This window comes from Amphiura filiformis, chromosome 10 (assembly GCF_039555335.1).
Source record: "Amphiura filiformis chromosome 10, Afil_fr2py, whole genome shotgun sequence".
In the NCBI taxonomy this organism is placed as follows: Eukaryota; Metazoa; Echinodermata; class Ophiuroidea; order Amphilepidida; family Amphiuridae; genus Amphiura; species Amphiura filiformis.
In genome coordinates this window covers 37093378-37113017 of record NC_092637.1, presented here as the reverse complement: position 1 = coordinate 37113017, position 19640 = coordinate 37093378, and the positions used below count along the sequence as shown (strand labels likewise).

At 38.3% G+C, this 19640-nt stretch overlaps 1 protein-coding gene across 1 annotated transcript in view; it reads left to right on the top strand.

The window, feature by feature from the left end:
• The first annotated feature begins 6946 nt into the window (after positions 1-6946).
• The window catches only part of LOC140162806 (GATOR2 complex protein WDR24-like), a 32629-nt gene continuing 19935 nt past the window's right edge, over positions 6947-19640 (top strand). The window contains 7 exon segments of the mRNA XM_072186110.1: positions 6947-7086; positions 13787-13891; positions 14549-14662; positions 15572-15756; positions 17199-17321; positions 18393-18524; positions 19414-19618. Coding sequence (XP_072042211.1) covers positions 7062-7086; positions 13787-13891; positions 14549-14662; positions 15572-15756; positions 17199-17321; positions 18393-18524; positions 19414-19618 — 889 coding nt within the window. The 5' untranslated portion in view covers positions 6947-7061.

Genomic DNA, 19640 nt, shown 5'->3' with positions numbered 1-19640 from the left:
ATTGGTAGAAAAATATGGTTCTCGTATAAATGAATATATTATCCATGGCTTCAAAATTAGGAACCGTTTCTTCCACAGAGCCCTATACATGTATAGGTAAGGCCCGGCAAAAAACGTGATCTCGCTTTTCACGCCGTGATTCTCGCTATTAACCAACTATCTCGCTTTTTAAAAAAGTTTCCAAGCAGTGCACTTACTATAAAAATGTTATTTATGCCATAAAAGTTCGCCGAATTCCATTAAAATGCAGTTCAGACTTCGCCAAAGTGCAGAATTCAACAGCATTGCAATCACATGGTCGAGTGAAAAACCCATGCTATACTCAATAAAAACTGACATTTCATTGGAAATGAGTTCAAGTTTAGGCCAAATATCATTATATTTATTGAATTACTGGAATAATTTGACTATAAAACATAATTCAAGGTCAAATTTTTGTCACTTTTTTCTTCGATACTGGCCGGCCATCGGCAGGTTTATTTACATGTAAACATTGCATCATTGCATGTTCTGAACAATAGAGGGCAGCAAATTTTTTGATGTTTTTTTTAATTTAATTTTAATTTTATTTTTTTTCGCATTTTCGGGCGTTTTGAAAGCTTCTTGTGCCATTTTTCGGGGAAAATCTCGCTTTTCTCGCTTTTCAAAATTTTGGATCTCGTTTTTTTTTTACTTCAAAAAATTGCGTTTTTTGCCGGGGCCTATATAGGGCTCTATGGTCTCTACTCATCATACACGATCGTAGAAGATCTGGTTAGCTGCCACACGCTTGCCAATCAGGCTAGCTATTTGTACGGCGTGGCCTCTCATCCTTTATTATCTCTGGTCTTGTCACGCTGGTAGATTCGCCCATCTGTGATTACTGACCTGGATCTGACAGAAGATTGTGGAATTTACGATTTTCAGCAGCAGGATTTTATGAAACTGCCAATATTTGCAAGTATTCTGAAGGATCGGTAATAATTAAAATAGTTTTCATGGTGTCGGTAGTGCAAGTTGAAGTTAGTGAATTTGTGGTTTTGTATGTTATGTGCAAGAGTGTTTTCAGGAAGCGTAAATAGGCAGGCTGTTATGCTAAACTCTCCATCTTATATGCAAGTTCGGCGAAGAACTGGACACATCACACGGTAGTGTGATGTGTCCAGTCTGGATATATAGTTGGGTAAGCCTAGGCCTGCTAAGAATACGCGATTTTGGAGGCCAAAAAACGCACCCCGATTTTCAAAAAAACGCAAAAATCCGCGATTTTTAATTTTTTTTTCGCGGATTTGGAGAGTCCCTGGGCCTAACATCAAGTGCTACCATCATTAAAAAAATTAAAAAATTATAAAAAAAAAAAAATTAAGAAAAAAAAAAATTAAAAAAAAATTAAAAATTGCGTTTTTTAACAAATATTTTTGCGGATTTAGAGAGTCCCTTGACCTAGAGTGAGGTACTGCAATCATTTGTGGTTGATTTAAAAAAATGGAAAAAAGATACAAAAAAATTACAAGTTTGTATCCAAATAAGACCGATTTGTAACTTGTGTTCACTGCATAGTCTATTGAAGATATAAAAATGCATTGGTTTTATACACAAGTCCATATCTTAGATAGATTTAGAAGTGAACACAAGTTACAAATTGGTCCCATTTGGATACAAATTTGTAATTTTTTTGTATCTTTTTTTTTTTTTTAATGATGGTAGCACTTGATGTTAGGTCCAGGGACTCTCCAAATCCGCGGAAAAAAAATTCAAAATCGCAAAAAAAAAAAATTTATATTTTTTTAATAGATTTTTTTCAAAAATGTCAAACAACGCAATTGGAGCCAAAATACGCAAATTGCGGCGCAAATAACGCAATTGCGTATTCTTAGTAGCCCTAGGTAAGCCTAACTTAGAAACGGCAGTACGGTACGAGGTCTACCATACTGGCCATTAGGCCTAACACATTCATCCATGCCACAGCGGGTATTGCCCGAGACTCGCCAAGAGTCGGGCACACGCACCATGTTAAATCACCCGCTGGCGACGGCACCGCGATCCCCTCCGTGAGGGTGATCTGGGCCCCTACAAATAGTGGTGTCTGCGTCGGGACCATGCTGGACTTTTTTTGAGCTGATCAAACAATCCAGGGTCCCGCAACCTACGGACTATCAACCCCATGAGACCTGTAGTTTCCAGTGGAGTGCGTCCGTATATGAGCCAAACGTCCAGGTAGCAACTGATGTTGACACCCCTGTGCTTCAGGTACGCTGCCACCGCTCTGACCAAGAGTGTAAACACCCTGGGAGAGATGGACAGGCCGGATGGCCGGTATCAAAACTGGTAATTTTGATCCTGTACCTACATGTAGAAGCGCAGATACCTCCGATCTTGAGAGGCGATTGGCATGCAGATAGGCGTCCGAGAGATCTAGCGATGCTGTTCCCATACCCCTGATGGGGCAGGCTAGCACCGAGGCGAGAGTCCCCGCCTTGAACCGCTTGGGCCTGAAGAACTTGTTCAACAGCCTGCGGTTCCGGATGGGGCTCCCGTCGCCGGTCTTCCCAAGATCACCCGTAGAACGGGGGGCAGTAGTGCGCAAGTCAATCGAGTCGACATTTCTTTCAAAATTGAAATGAAGGGATAAAGTATTATAATATTGTCGTCAAAAAACTGTTGTGTTTAAAATAAGATTTTATCACAAAATGTGTGTGTTATTGATTTAGATTTCATGATGAATTTAAATTTCTGGACAAGCGTTTGGTATTGCAGCTATAGTGCGCAATTAGTCAGGCGGCATTTCCATAAAAATATGGATGTGTATAACTTAATTCATTATGTTCTGGAGAAATGGAAACTAGTGTGAGATTATCATTGGAGACGAAATTTATAACATAAATGTTATTTGTATTTATGGCAAATGTACGTTTGGAGAATATTTTATACAAGGCGGTTCTCGAACCACGAGTCCGCCTGCTTTCGCGATTACTTTTTGGCAGAGGTAAATGAATTTGGTGGTTATCAGCTGGGCACGATTATCTGGCTGATGGTGACCGTACCCATCAAGTTTCATGCCCATGCAACAGATTTTACTAATTTGACCTCAGATGACCCTGGTAACCCTGAAATGACCGTCCAAAAATGTGGCTTTAAATGTTGACTGTACCCACCGAATTTCATGCCTATCTGAAAGTTTTTACTAATTTGACCTCAGATGACCCCTGGTGGCCCCGAAATGACCTTCCAAAAATTTGGCTTTAAATGTTGACTGTACCCACCAGGTTTCATGCCCGTACAACAGTTTTTTCTAATTTGACCTCAGATGACCCCTGGTGACCTTGAAATGACCTTCCAAAAATTTGGCTTTAAATGTTGACTGTACCCACCAAGATTCATGCCCGACCAACAGTTTTTACTAATTTGACCTCAGATGACCCCTGGTGACCTCGAAATGACCTTCCAAAAATTGGGCTTTAAATGTTGACTGTACCCACCAAGTTTCATGCCTGTACAACAGTTTGTACTAAATTTGACCTCAGATGACCCCGGGTGACCTTGAAATGACCTTCCAAAAATTGGGCTTTAAATGTTGACTGTACCCACCAAGTTTCATGCCCAGACAACAGTTTTTACTCATTTGACCTCAGATGACCCCTGGTGACCTTGAAATGACCTTCCAAAAATTTGGCTTTAAATGTTGACTGTACCCACCAAGTTTCATGCCCATACAACAGTTTTTACTAATTTGACCTCAGATGACCCCTGGTGACCTTGAAATGACCTTCCAAAAATTTGGCTTTAAATGTTGACTGTACCCACCAAGTTTCATGCCCATACAACAGTTTTTACTAATTTGACCTCTGATGACCCCTGGTGACCTTGAAATGACCTTCCAAAAATTTGGCTTTAAATGTTGACTGTACCCACCAAGTTTCATGCCCATATGACAGTTTTACTAATTTGACCTCAGATGACCCCTGGTGACCTTGAAATGACCTTTCAAAATTTGGCTTTAAATGTTGACTGTACCAACCAAGTTTCATGCCCATGCGACAGTTTTTACTAATTTGACCTCAGATGACCCCTGGTGACCTTGAAATGACCTTCCAAAAATTTGGCTTTTAATGTTGACCTTGAAATTACCTTCCAAAAATTTGGCTTTAAATGTTGACTGTACCAACCAAGTTTCATGCCCATACGACAGTTTTTACTAATTTGACCTCAGATGACCCCTACATGACCTCAGTGACCTTGACGACTAACCAATACAAACCGGTTCTGTCTCGGGTCAAGATGCACCCACCCACCAAGTTTGAGGAACGTATGCGACTCATAGTCTCCGAGAAAATAGGCAGAAGGCAAACTTTAACCAAATTTGTCACATACACACACACACCCCCACATACATACGGAAAAGTGATTATATAGTCTCCTGCCTTATCAGGCGAGACAAAAATGAATTAAAACGTGCATTAAAAAATGTATGCATGAAATTATATTTATGCACACAAAAAGTGGTAAATTTAACACAATTTAAAATGTGCACTTTTAAGATGATTGACACAATCATAGGAGTTCGGGGAGTGTCATGTAGTAATGTGCGTGATTAATTGCAATGCGCTCAAACTAGTAGGTCTCTGCGCTGGCGCGCTATGTCCGCAGAGATTTGCGTAGCGCCATGATTGCGTAATGTATTTTATTATTGGAATTCACTTTTGAATGTGACGGAAAAGTAACAAACAGGCCTCTTCAATAATGTCCGACCGTGATGTCGTAAAACTATAAAATTTGGAAAGAGGAGAGAGAGGATGGAGAGAGAAATAAAGGACTCTAAGTCTAAGAATTATTGTAAAACTTCACTTGATGGTGTGATAATTGTGTGATTTCATACTTTTACTAAGAGGAGAAGCCGGCAAGCACGTAACATGGTGGCAGCGTATGTGGAATTTGAAGGCAGCAGTATTAGTAATGAAATGGAAACATTTGTTGATATAATTATAACTAATTCTGTCGGTCCATTTCACGTCACTTCCGGTTGATGATGTTCGAGTGAAAACAAGTCCGTGATTCGATTTTTGTTGATGATTTCTGTCATTGGTGTTATGTAAATTTAGATCGCAAATAGTCAGTGGAATCAAACAACCGTCTCTAAGTCTTCTTCTTCTTCTTTGTTGATACTGTCCAACACCCTTTTTATTTCAAAAGAGTCAACCGGACAGGACTGTGCGCATGTGGTTTACTTGTTACTTTCTTGCTGTTGTTGATTTGTAGTATTCTTTCACCGCCTCTGAGAAGTTTTCCTTGTCCGGGATTGTAGTTAAGTTGCTGGGTAAAGAGTTCCAGTCAACCAAAGTTCTGGGAATAAAACTGTACTTAAAACAGTCTTTATTGGTGGCGATAGGAATAAAATTGTTTGCTGTTGTTGATGTGTGCCTTAAATTCCGTTTGACCGGACGCAGGGCATTTTGCACTGGAATTGCGAGGTGACCCGCGATTGCCTGATGAAAAATTGTCAATCTTGTGGCTTTCCTTCTATCGTTGAGGTTCTCCCACTCTAGTTCTTTCTTCATTGCTGTAACGCTTCAGAGTGAAAGAAACTTACTTGATTTACCGCTTATATACTGACAAACTTAAAATTAAATTCCATGGTCGAAAGTGTCGTTTTTCCGAAATTGAATGCCACTCCAGCAACATCGCTATGTAGCCTCCTTCACAGCCGGTTTCTGTTGTACGCAACAATCCGTGAGCCACATGCAGTTTGGGCCCGAGACTAGAGATAGCCCGGATGTCCGACCGACAGAATAAAGGTGTTTTTGATTCCCAAGTTTAAAATGTCGTTTTAGAGTGCAAAATGTCCTTCCGTTACCGTGGAATTGCCCATTTATTCATTTATGTGGGACAAAATGATTGGTTTTTCCGCATCTCGGGATCGATGCAAGAAGTATCTTAATCAACATCGGGAAACGGTAAGATCGTCCGGTGTACTGAGTCTGGGGATATTTATTTATTCTCTCAGTCGGGGCCACGTCACATCCATTCAATTCCATGCATTGGAGAGTCGAACCTGGCACAATAGTGTGATAGCTTGTGATACACTCCAGAGTTCAGTGAACGCAAATGTTGTTTTCACTCCAGTGCTATTGTCAGCCGGTTCATGCCCGATGGCGATGTCCGACCGACAGAATTATTCATTTTTTTTTTTAAATAACACGCAGCTTTAAAATTTAAGAGTTTATAGTTATACTTACCACAAGTTCACACATTGAAAATTAATCCAAATGATGTCCTAAAGTCCAAAGATCCAAATCCACGTTCAAACAAAACAACGTTATTTTCCAGATTTGCAAGTTGGTGACGGAGTGCTGCCCGGTCTGGCCAGTGACCTGTGACCCGGAACATGCACACTGTACAGTCACCGTACGCCAATACGACCGTCAAACACGGCTTCAAATCATGGTTTTCCGTCCTTTTGTCCGCATAAAAATCGAAAAATTTAAATCCTCATAAAATGTTCACCTGAATTTACACTGTTTCAGGAGCACTTTCGTCTTCCTTTTGTCCAAATTTCATGTTTCTTTCCACGATTCCGAGCGAATCAACGTCGCCATCTTTCCGATACGGTGTTTTCCGGAGAGAAAATTGCGCTGATTATATGTCCAAATTATGCCAAATCTTGTATCATTATCGAGCTAAATGTTGCATCCCAGTAAAAAATGAAATTCTATTAACACATATTTGAGCTTTATTAATAAAACGTATTTGTATTTACGAAGATGTCACTGGATTTTTATTCATGATTTTCGATTGTCTTTCTTTTCATTTTCCGACATACACCCTAAGTGAAGGTCAAAGGTCATTTGTCTGATTACGTTGATAACATCATCGTCCCATCAACAGTTCAGTATTTTACCGTTTGTTGCTATATGACCTTTCTTGTATATTTGGAACTTTGACCACAATTGAGGTTAACGTGAACCAAGGAAATGTTGTGATTGAAGTTGCTGAGAATTTATGAAGCATGATGATCTTCTGCACTCCTAAAGCTGATTTTATAAGCCTGTTTGTTTCGAGTGTGCAGTAAAAGAAATAAAAAAAGAATGTCTCGAGGAGGAAGTGACGGGGGTAAGCAGTAAAGCACATTTGATTGACATTGCTGCTGCAATCCATACCAACATGACTTAGTTAGGGTAGGTATGCTCATAAAAATTTTAAGTTCAATATTTTTAGCTGAAAGTTCTTTCATTTGAAAGAGAATCAAATTACCTAAACAATAAGGGGTCAATCATGTTTCTAGTGCATATACTTTTGAAGTTACAGACAAAAACAGTGTCACCAAATTGCCCAAAATTTTGTGTGTGAGATTGTGACAGCAGGCACATGTACAATGTACACTACTGTATGTGACCCCAGATGACCTCCTATTCTTTACTGTAAGAAAGCTGTTTTGGATGGTCTTGATTTACACACAAATTGCTTTTTTGCGCTTTTAACAGTGTCCACTTGGTGGAACATAGATTACACTATGTGATAGCTTATGAATCCATTATTATGCTAGTACCAACATAAGTCAACATCACTTAGGTTTTGGTTGTCAAAATTAATTTTAGTAATTTTTTCCATTGAGCCCCACAGTAAAGCCATTTTTGGACAGTACAGGCACATTCCACTTCCCTATGGACGAATAGCGCCACCTACAGTGTGTGATGTGAGCCTGGCTAGTTAGGGTTCATTCATATATTTTCATGACTAAACGATTGTTTTAGCCCGAGGGCTTTAGCCCGAGGGCATAAACAACGTTTAGTCATGAAAATATATGAATGAACCCCGCTCATACATACGTAACATTCTGCGTGCTGTTATTTTCCTCCACAAGTAAAAAATATCGTCATTTTAGCCTAGGCTAAAAACTACCAGTTTCTTATCCTTTTTAAAAGTTTTTCCATTGCTAATTGTGAGTAAGAAAACGTTTACTTGCTCAGTCCACCGTGTTTGGATGCGCGCGAAAATCGCGTACATCATTCGCGCTTTATGTAAATAGCTCATGAGCATACACGCATATATCCTACTCATGAAAGCGTCCATGATCGGTTCTGACGCGACTTGTTTACGACAGAAAGCAGGGCATAAACGTTGTTTATGCCCGCCTATCGACCAATCACATATGCTGTTATATAACGCGTATGTATGAACAATGAATCATTGAACATGTTGAATGATGTCAATGAATGCAATGATGCAATGCTGCATCACTCACTCAATCAGCTCATATGATTTATGTTTAATACTTCAGTCTTTTTATATATCATAAACATAATCATTATGACATCTACGTCTTTGTCTTTGTCCGAATACTGGCCAACACTCCTGATGGAGTCGGACACGGTCAGAAACCTGAACGGACGATTATTGTCGATTATCATAATCTTTCAACACATACTTGTAATTACTAATGACATATTTAACTGCAATATTTCACCGAAAAGTTTTTTAATTTGACCGAAAATAACACAAAACGTTCCAACCTAGCTTATCGCATAGTCGCTAAAGCCTATAATGTGTGATTTGCTCCAGCTAGTGTTTGATATAAAGCAATATATCCTCTTGTCCAAAAATCACTGAGGACAAGGTTCCATGATTAACCATGCACTTGTCCGATAGATTGTTCGAAAATTCTAACTTTAGTATGAACAACTGATAGCTTGTGACAGTAACTATCGTGTCGTCGTGGATAGTAGATAGATTTCTCAATCAACCAATAGACAACCACTATATGATCCAAAATCATGATTTATGATAATAATAAATAAATACAACTTGATATCATGTTTCAAAGTCATGAAATTTCACAATACTCCAACCATGCAACAGGGTCATTCCATGTCAATTCAACAGATTTTTCAGAATTTTCCCGCACCTCTCAGAATTTCTTTAAATTTCACTTAAGTGTTATACCTATAGCCATTAGAAAAACCCACAAGTTTTAGATCCCTAGCCCATATCGCTTTTTTCCGTGGTGGCCAATCAAAAATTGGGGTGGGGGGTCTATTTTGAAAAGGGGGTATATTGTCTTCCATGAGCAACCGCGTCATATTGGGTATAATCTTCCTTCCAGGAACAACCACTGTGTATGATTGACGGGCTATTCCATTGCTCGTAATAGGGTAGTGTATTTTAGCGGGCAATGCTGGATGGTGCACGCAGCGGTTGCACATGTACTAGTACAAGGTAGACTTTGCAGGCTTTTCGCCAAGACTTGGCATGTGGTTGTTGGTGTAGGGGTGTGCAGGTGTGTGTGTTGGGGGGAGGGGGGGTGTTGTCTGAGATGTTAGGGATTATTTAATAATAGTTTTTAATATTGGAAGAACGTTTTAAACTTTAATTTTTAGGCATCATATACGATTTTATACTATTTTAGATTTTCAATTAATAACAAAATAATAAAATAGCATTTAAAAATTATATTAATAATAATAGGCCTATTTAAACTATACAGGAGAGGGTTGTGTTTGGTGGGCATGGGAGTTCAAATATGTTATTTAGGTGGTCACTTTTAAGTGTCTAATCTGTAAAATTTTTATAGGCATAGGCCTATATGGTGCGTTTTACTTAGCATAAAGATTATGTCAATATAGACATAGGCTATAGGCTTTAACATGGCATATTAGTTGATTTCATATGAATTACAGGCTATTCGAACCAATCAATCACTAAGAATAATATTCAGCCGCAAATGAAAATTCATAAATTTGACACATCCTTTAAAAAAATTAACATAGGCCTATGTCAAGTTCCTGCAGTGAAAATGTATAATGTCGGTAATATATTTAATTTCTGTTAAGAAATGTACATGTCAGTTTCTCTATTTATGACAGCGATCGCACCCCATGGAAACAATAAAAAAAAAAAGGCACACTTTCCGATAAAAATTTGGGAAACAAATTAATTAAAAATAAATAAATAAAAACAAGCTTTCTTAAACCAAATTTTCATGAAATTGAGGGCCATCAATAAACCAAAATGCACCCCGAATCTGTCGCACATCCCCGTAGTAGGTATACCCTCCTTTCCACCCCACCCCCCCCCCGTTGCCCTAAACTAATGTAACCTCCACGAGTATTTACCTGTAGGCAAGCTCACCCCTACAGTCGCAATAGTTATAGCCCAGATAGCTTTTAACTCACGCCTATTAATAACGATACTTTCATCAAGTGATGGCGCTTATAAGGTTTACCACGGAAGCTGTTTGGTTTACCGTGGAAGAAGATTATACCCTATATCGTGTCTATTTTTACCATCAAATCTGACTTTTGAAATTTATGGAAGTTTTAAAGGGATCTAATTGGCTAAATTTTATTAGCTAGAGACTTGGAAATGGCAATATTTATCAATTTGGTAGTTAATTTAATGAAAATGAAAAAAAAAAGCATTGCGCACATGCATGTTGAATTGCCGCTTCACTGAAATTGCGCAATATTATGCACACCGTTTGCCTAAATGCAAGTTTGACCCCCCTAAAATCACACTTTCTGACAAAATTCATCTTTTTAATGTTTATGCATGTTAAGATCATGTTTGAAATGTCTCATTTACAGATTTTTATGAACATCAGTCGTTTACTTTATGAACAGCGCCCTCACAAAGTTGGAAAATATCATATTTTTTCCATTTTAAGGGGGGGTCAAAATCCAATGTGGCCAAACTTAGGTTTTCATTTTTATTACTTGATTTTGTACAGAAAATTGCCTTCTGTAATATCCACCATGTCCCAGCGAGGGTATTTGCCTCCTTTATAGTAAACGAAAAGGCCAAAGTTGACACAAAAATAACAGATTTTTAGCCTAAAGTTGCCGAATTCAGCAACCTTTCACTCAAATTGCGCAAAATATGATTTTTTTTTGCGCAAAGTATATTTAACAAAAATTTTTTTTACTCTTACCAATTACCATGATGGAATCAGCATCGTCTGAAATGCACTCACACAAGTTTCTATGAGACATGTCAGGTGATCCCCATTGGAAAACAAATTACACTTGTGAAAGGTTGCCGAATTCGGCAACTTTAGGCTAAAAATCGGTTATTTTTGTGTCAAATTTAGCCTTCTTGTATGATATGAAGGAAGTAAATACCCGCCCTGGGACTTAAAGGATATTACAGAAGACACTTTTCTCTACAAAATAAAGCAATAAAAATGAAAATCTAAATATATTGGCTACATTGGATTTTGACCCCCCCCCAAAAAAAAAAGGACAAATTCTGATATTTTTCAACTTCGTGAGGGCGCTGTTCATAAAGTAAATGACCAATGTTCACACAAATCTGTAGAAATGACATTTCAAACATGATCTTACCATTCATTAACAATAAAAAAGATCAATTTTGTCAGAGAATGTGATTTTAGGGGGGTCAAACTTGCATTAGGCCAAAAAAAAAATTGTTGTGTTGCCCTCAACCGGCCTACCCTAAATCCTGAAAAATCAGGGTCGTAATTTTTTTTTTTTTTTTTTGTGAATGATTATTTTTACAGATTTGTTCCAAAACTCAATGTTTTTCACTTAAAATTAATATTTTATTGTAAGACTAGTCTTTAATTGTTGTCTAACAGGCAGTGTTCGAATTTAGGAAAAATAAATGGTTGTCCCACGGACAACCAGATTACAATTTCTGGTTGTCTGTCTAAGTTTTTGGTTGTCCGTAGGCCTACAAATGTGACTTTTGGCTAGATTTATGGTTGTCCGGCGGACAACCGAATCAGTATTTTTGGTTGTCCGGCGACTTTTTTAGTTGTCCCGGGCAACCGGACAACCAAAATTTCGAACGCTGCTAACAGGTATCCAGAAGTCAAAATTGACAAATGTCCCCTAATTGAACAAGCATTTTAATATTTGAGGGGATTTTTAAAAACTGAAGGTTTTAAAAAAAAAAAAAAAAAAAAAAAAAATAATAATCCGACCGTCCTACCCAAATTTCCCATTTTTCCACTTGAGGGCAACACAATAATTTTTTTTTTTTGGCCTTACTGCACACATCATTCAAAGGTTGCCGAATTCGGCAACCTTGCAGTGTATGTGATTTGCAACAAAGTGTCAACTTTGGCCTTTTCGTTTGACATAAAGGAGGCAAATACCCTCGCTGGGACAAGGTGGATATTACAGAAGGCAATTTTCTCTACAAAATAAAGTAATAAAAATGAAAATCTAAGTTTGGCCACATTGGATTTTGACCCCCCCAAAATGGAAAAAATATGATATTTTCCATCTTTGTGAGGGCGCTGAAAATATGATATTTTCCATCTTTGTGAGGGCGCTGTTCATAAAGTAAACGACTGATGTTCATAAAAATCTGTAAATGAGACATTTCAAACATGATCTTAACATTCATAAACATTAGAAAGATGAATTTTGTCAGAAAGTGTGATTTTAGGGGGGTCAAACTTGCATTTAGGCAAACGGTGTGCATAATATTGCGCATTTTCAGTGACGCGGCAATTCAACACGTATGTGCGCAATGCATTTTTTTTTTCATTTTCATGAAACTGACTACCAAATTGATTTATATATAGCCATTTTCAAGTCTCTAGCCAATATAATTTAGACATTAGACCCCTTTAAATCTTCCATTTATTTCAAAAGTCAGATTTGATGGTAAAAATAGACCCCCCACCCCAATTTTTGATCGGCCACCACAGGAAAACGATAAGGGCTAGGGATCTAAAACTTGCGGGTTTTTCTAATGGCTGTAGGTATAACATTTGAGTGAAATTTAACGAAATTCTGAGAGGGTAGTGCGGGAGCCATCTGTTGAATTGACATGGACTGACCCAACAGTATTTTCTTCACAATTTCTCATTGCCTTTTCCCGATCACCGCAGGGCACTGTCTAAAGTTGTAATGCACTTGTTCAGTTCCGAATTCATAGGTATGGTATAAATACATTGAAACAAATTTGATTTTTTGCATCAACAAAATTATCACTAATTTTGGGGATAACTTAAATATTTTGAGGACAAGCAGAATTTATGCTTAGGTTTTCCACAGGACAAGCTCTATTATTTCCTTATTTTGGACACTGTCCACAGCAACGCTCTCAATTTTTTTGACTTTCTACTTTTTGCACCATTATTGGGTGGTACAAGTACCTTACACGTTTTATACCTTGTTTTGCTACTTGTATTGCCAGGATAACAAAGCTAATCCACCATTGTTCGGGGGTTGGAGGGGGGCGCTTTAAAAGCGATGTGGTTTGTCCAATATGAGGTACTTCCTTTTCATATTGTACATGTAGGTGCTGTACATCAAACTTTGTGTATTTCGTTATTCGTCTAATACGTCTTGTTTGTCCCCATCAGCTGTGTGAAGCTCCCGATATTATGATAATTATAATCCGCGAGCTAAATACACTCATTGTAGGCGCTGGAATGAAATAGCCTGAATCCTTCCAGGCCCAGAATTGCGGCGTCTTTATATTACCCACAATCCTTCACGTTGCCTTATTCAGCACAACCCGATGACCGTGCGTAGATGTTGATAGGACTGGAGGATTCAGTCTAGGAATGAAATACCAATTTTCTCGTTTTACCTCATTGGTTTGGCTCAAAATTAAAAGGAGAAAATGCGTTCAGTAGCTATCAGTGAAAACTAAATATGTAAATTTAATTTATTTTTCCAAACTAAATTGTAAAAAAACCAACCCAAATAGGACCCTCAAGATGGGGGTCACAGGTCCAGTGTGCCAATGCCTGATCTGTGCCTGCTAATTATTGTGAAGACATAAGGAAGTGCAACCAGTAGTAATTGATAAAAATTTCTTTTGTGCTATTCCTCAGTGCGTAGTACCCTGGGTCGCACCATGCATGTCAAGGTAGACGGCGGCATCAATGCACTCAGTTCATCCAGAGATTCTTCACAAGTTGTGGTTGCCGGGAGAAGTGGTAAGTACAAAGAGTAGAAATAAGATGAACAGGTTTAGCCCCACGGGCACTACAACTGCCTTTCTTAGAGTACCACTGTTTGGTTATAATTACATGTTGTATAATCATCTGAGTAACCAATCAATTAGCTTTTTAAAACTTTGACTAATTTTGAGCTCAAGCCCTATTGACTATAATAGTTCTCTGATTGGCTCAATATGCAGACATGTGAGCTTGGGGGTTGGGAGGTACCACCACTCAGTTTTGGAGCCCACCACTCAGTTTTGGAGTCCACCACTCAGTTTTGGAGTCCACCACTCAGCTGCAATTTTAGCACTGGAGCCCACCACTCAGAGGTTACAATTGCATAATTTGATTGAATTAGTCAATTGCCAAATATGCAAGATTTTCATCAAATACCACACAGCACTAAAAATATCCTAGCTACAACCCTGCCACTGCTTCTTAATGGATTGAGAATGAATTGTGAAAGAATAGTATTTACAATTATTTACAGCACAAACTTTTGTAGTGAGCTTTTTTAGGGATGTCAACCAGTTAAAAAGGAACCAAAACCATTGTGTCTATGATTTTCTTACCAACGTCATATAAATTAATTGTTGATTGATTTGATAATATATATACTCTGTTGTTTTATTTATCATTGTTTATTTCTAGTCTTCAAGATTTTCCACATTGAGGACCTAGGATTCCAGGAGAGAATTGACTTAAGAGTTGGGCGAATCACACTGAAATATAGCTGTAATGATGTCATGTGGCACCCTCATAAAGGTAATCTTGTTCTTGCATTTGTGTGTGCTGGTGGGTGTATTTTCGTTAATCTTCCTCACACTTGAGATTGAGATTTTTGGGTAAGAAGAAAGGTCATGATATAATTATATATTTCATGTAACCCCAATAAAATTTAATGCCTGTGATATTTTTGTTCTAAGTTTTTTCTTTCGTTTCATCCTTCCTCTCCTCTCTCTCTTCCTTCCTTCCTTCCTTCCTTCTTTCCTTCCTTCCTTCCTTCCTTCCTTCCTTCCTCCCTTTTCCACTCCTCTTTCTTTCTTTCCTTCCTTCCTTCCTGCCCAGCATTGGACGTAAGACATTTTTTATGCGTAGCATATTCAGCTTGCACTACTTGATTTTTGTTACATTTGCACTCTTCACTATATAAGTCTATGGCATAAAATTGCTACACATTTCCAATTGAGTAGCATTTTGCTCCGTGATACCGGCTATGGCCAACGCTGTTCCTGCCTTCCTTCATATTTTTGTAAAATACTCAGACCATGCAGGCTAAAATGCCTACATGTATTGTATAAGCATGAAAAAGAAAGAATTAAAAGACAAGGAAAAGAAGGCTAAAACAAGGAGAAGATGGTCACTCCCAACAAATCATATGAACAATTTTACTGTTAGTTGCTATCAGGGTTATAGCTAGCCCAAGTTGAGTGCCGGCTAATTTTACTATCCAATTTGGTTTTTTACTCTTTTTAATGATGAATAAAACATTTGTGAATTTTTTTTTTTTTTTTTAATTTAAATTTTTTTTTTAATTTAAATTTTTTTTTTATAATTTTTTTTTTTGTGCTTTTCGTCGCCGGTCCGTGCCGGTTACCCCGACCAGTGCCGGTCGGCATGGCTATAACCCTGGTTGCTAAATTAGGTTTGAATACCCTGTTTATTTTCTTCCAGATGAGTTGTTAGCAACAGGCGCAACCAATGGCAATGTAATAATATGGGATCTAAATAAAATCAAAGGTAACAAGATGGACATCACATTCAGTGATCACAAAAGGACGGTTAATAAAGTCTGCTTTCATCCCAGTGAATCAAATCTGCTGTTAAGTGGCTCACAAGGTGGATCCATGAAGTGTTTTGTGAGTATTTCTGTTAGACTAACGGTAGCGAAGAAGAAGGATGTTGAAATAGTGTATTCCTTGATCAGTATATGTCCGCATCTGTATGTAAGATCATGATACAGTTGTCCCTTAAACTCTATCACAGATGTTCAGAGTTTGATTATGCTCTGTGATCATGAATGCCATATTATGTGTGTCTTGATGAGTGCACAGGTGTAATTTCCACCGAAATTGCCTGTTCAAAATTTGACCTGCCAACTTGATCCAGTCCTCTGTACCTTCTGTGGGTTTAGTCAGTTGCAGTGCCTGTCATTTTCACCAAAACTGCCTGTCGAAAATTTGACCTTGAAAACATAAACCAGATCTCTGCACCTTCTGAGGGTTCAGTAAGTTCAAACAGCTATTGCTATATATCTAGCCTTGATTTATTAGTCTGGTCTTTGTTTGAGTTCACAGAACTTATTCAAGCATTTTTTTTAGACTTTATCATGTCAAAACATTTGTCATGCCTGTTCTAGGAGTAAATTGCCCATCCAAAATGATGGGGGGCTAGCTATAAGACATTGTCATCCATGCTAACATCTGGTCAGAGAATTCCAGTTGAACTATACACTAATCCGATGAGCCAAGTGATGGTCAGAATTCATTCCGCCATTACTGGGGCCATCCGCAGTTCCGCACCAAACTGGTGTTGTAATTGGGTGGAAAAGCACTGCTTTAAAGTCAATCTTATATTGTTTTGCATTGTAAACTTTCAGCATTTCTTTTGTCACATGGGTTGCAAAGCCTGCATCATTTCACATTTCAGCTAGGATGGCCCGCTTCAATGGCTTCAATTGTGTGGAACCGGGTTTGTCTATATTAGTAATCTTGCTGGAATTTTTAACAATTTTATTTTGAATTTCATTTGAAACTTGTTGAAATTGATAAAAACTAGTTGAATTTTACACAATTTAGTCAGAAATTGGGCTCTTCAATTTGAAATCCACACTCCCCCTGTGGCAGATTTTGGAAATATCTTCCACAGGGGGAGTATGTATTTTAAATGGAATTGGCACATTAGGCAGCTCCATTTGAATTTCATACACCCTCTGAGAAAGATTCAACCCGAATCTTCCACAGACGGAGGGTGAGTTTCAAATAGAGCCGCCTAATGTGCTAATCCCATTTAAAATTCATACTCCCTCTGTGGAACATATTTCCAAAATCTTTCACGGGGCAGTGTGGATTTCAAATGGAATAGGCCATTTTGTTTGAAACTCCAAAATCTGCCACACATTTCCTATATTTATGGTGAAAATGGTTGCATCTGGAATGATTTAAACTGTTGCATTTGGTTGGAATTCCAAATTTTTTCTTTATAGTGGGGTGTAATTTGTTGGCTGGAATATTTGTACTATGAGTTATTTGTAGAGTCTCTGTATTTTTATTATCTGACATTGTACCATTGTGATTTCTAGGACCTACGTACTGAGAAATGTGAGATGACGTTTCAGGGTGGTAATGATAGCGTTAGAGACCTACAGTTCAGTCCATACCAGTACTTCATTTTTGCCGCCACTTCTGACAATGGAAATATTCAGGTAAGTACTCATGATTTAAGAAAATTTTGTGGACTTCAATTTTATCCAATAATTTTTACATTAAATGGGCATTTTGTGATCCATGGTCTCATCCCCCACCTATTCCAAGAAAGTTTTAGATTTTTTGTACCATCAGAAACATAGGATTACATACATGTAATGTTTGTGTTCGAGTTAGCGCAGCGGGTAGTTCCCTCGTTTTGCACCACTGAGGTCCCGGGTTCAAGCCCCGGCGTGGCCCAAGGACTCATGTGCACTTGGTTTATCCCGATTCCATGCTCGCTCTCGCAGGTTTTCTCCGGGATCTCCGGTTTCCTCCTGCTTTCAAAAAAATCGGTGATTAGTTGTTTGGTTATCAAAACTTCCTTCACCCAATGGAATTTGGGGAGCTGCACAGATAATTGGTGGATGTTACAATCTTAGTGCGGATAGGTCTGCGCCTGAGGTTCGGCTGCAACTGGCCTAGATGATGCGATCTGATTGTGATGATTCACCATGGCAGCGAAATTACAGCACTTTGAATCTTCAAGATCTAGCTAGAAAAAGGCGCTATATAAATCCGATATTTTTTATTTTTATTTTTTTATGTGCATAACCTTTCAAGCACGTTTCGTTGTTTGACAAAGACATCATCCGATTTGTAAAGTCCATATGTCGACAGGCGGAAATTACAACACAGTGGCTTATGTGGTATCAAGGGGGCATGGTGGCACAGTGGTCTAAGACTTTGACTCATAGTCATAAGTAGCCAGAGGTTGTCGGTTCAAGCCCCAACAGTGTTAACATCTTTTGTACTTAGGCAAGGCTTTTTACCTCTATTGCCTTTCCACACTCAGTTGTACAAATGGATACCAGAATTTAAATATATGTCAGGAAGGTAATGAAGACATTAACAATTTTACTGTCAGCCTGTGGGTCAAGAGGAATGAAATTCTTAATACAATCTCAACTGTCACTACTGTGTTACATGTATATATATTACATTACATGTAATGTTTGCCAAGATTTCTCAGCCATTATAAACGAGGAGTTACATTTATCATAATTTTCATTGTATTTCTATTCTTTTAGCTGTGGGATTACAGGAGGAAAGACAAATTCTTACACCAGTTCATGGCTCACAATGGTCCAGCCTTTGGATTAGACTGGCATCCAGAAGAAAAACAATGGTTAGCAACCTGTGGAAGAGACAGAATTATTAAGGTTAGAACTTATTTAACTGAAGATTTTTTTCAAAGATGGAGCCAGAAGATGATTATTCATCACTCAGTAGACATTATGCTTAACCTCAGCTTAACCTCAGTTTTTTATTATGTTTCCTGGTTTTCCGTCATTCCGTCCGTCCGTCTGTCTGAGGGTGCGACTGCAATTTCTCAGAATTGTTAAGGCGTATAGTGATGTGATTTGGTGGAGGGGTGGAAATTAGAAGTCTTCAAAATAAGCTAATTTAGCAGGTCATTTGCATAAATTTCATTTTGTGAAATTTCTCATATCTTTGAGGCGATACTGTAAAAAGTCCATGGTTAGCATGTGCTTACTATCGAGCGCTTTTGAAAACATGAAATTGCACCAAAGTCAGGCACTTTACCAACTGAGCTAATGTTGAGACACAAATTTGCAGGTTTACTTGTTCGTATATAACTATGTGTATCAATGATTTGCTCAAAACCCTTTACACTTTTGTGGATGGGCCACTTCATGTTTGTATGTTTTAAAAGCGCTCAATAGTAAAGTAATAAGCACATTATGCTAAATATCAAGTTTCTACGGTAATGATTATTTTATTTATTCCCCCAGCTCCAAGTGAAATTGTTCCGGTTAGGGACGTGCGTGGCTGCGTGCATCCAAGAGTCTGAAAGGGGACCCATATTTGTACGAATTTTTCAAAAATTGGGACCTATTTATGTACCTGACGCCCAGATTAGGCTATTCCAGTTGAAATTCACACTACCCCTGTGGAAGATTTTGGAAATATCTTCCAAAGGCAATCTCTGGTATAAAAATGGGTTAAAATTTCTCGGAAAATTTGTATAAAATGAGGGTCCATTTTCTGCCGTTGAACCATTACAATTTTTTTTTTTTATCTTTACAGGTGTGGAGATGGGATGAAAGACAACTTCATGAAGAGTACACAGTATTTACGATTGCCTCCGTGGCACGAGTCAAATGGCGTCCCGAGAAGAAGTATCACATAGCAAGCTGTTCTCAGGTTGTGGATCAGAGTGTGTGTGTCTGGGATATCAGGAGATCATACATGCCCTTTGCGGTATTTGAAGAGCACAATGATGTTGTATCAGGTATGCAAACCCAGGGGACACT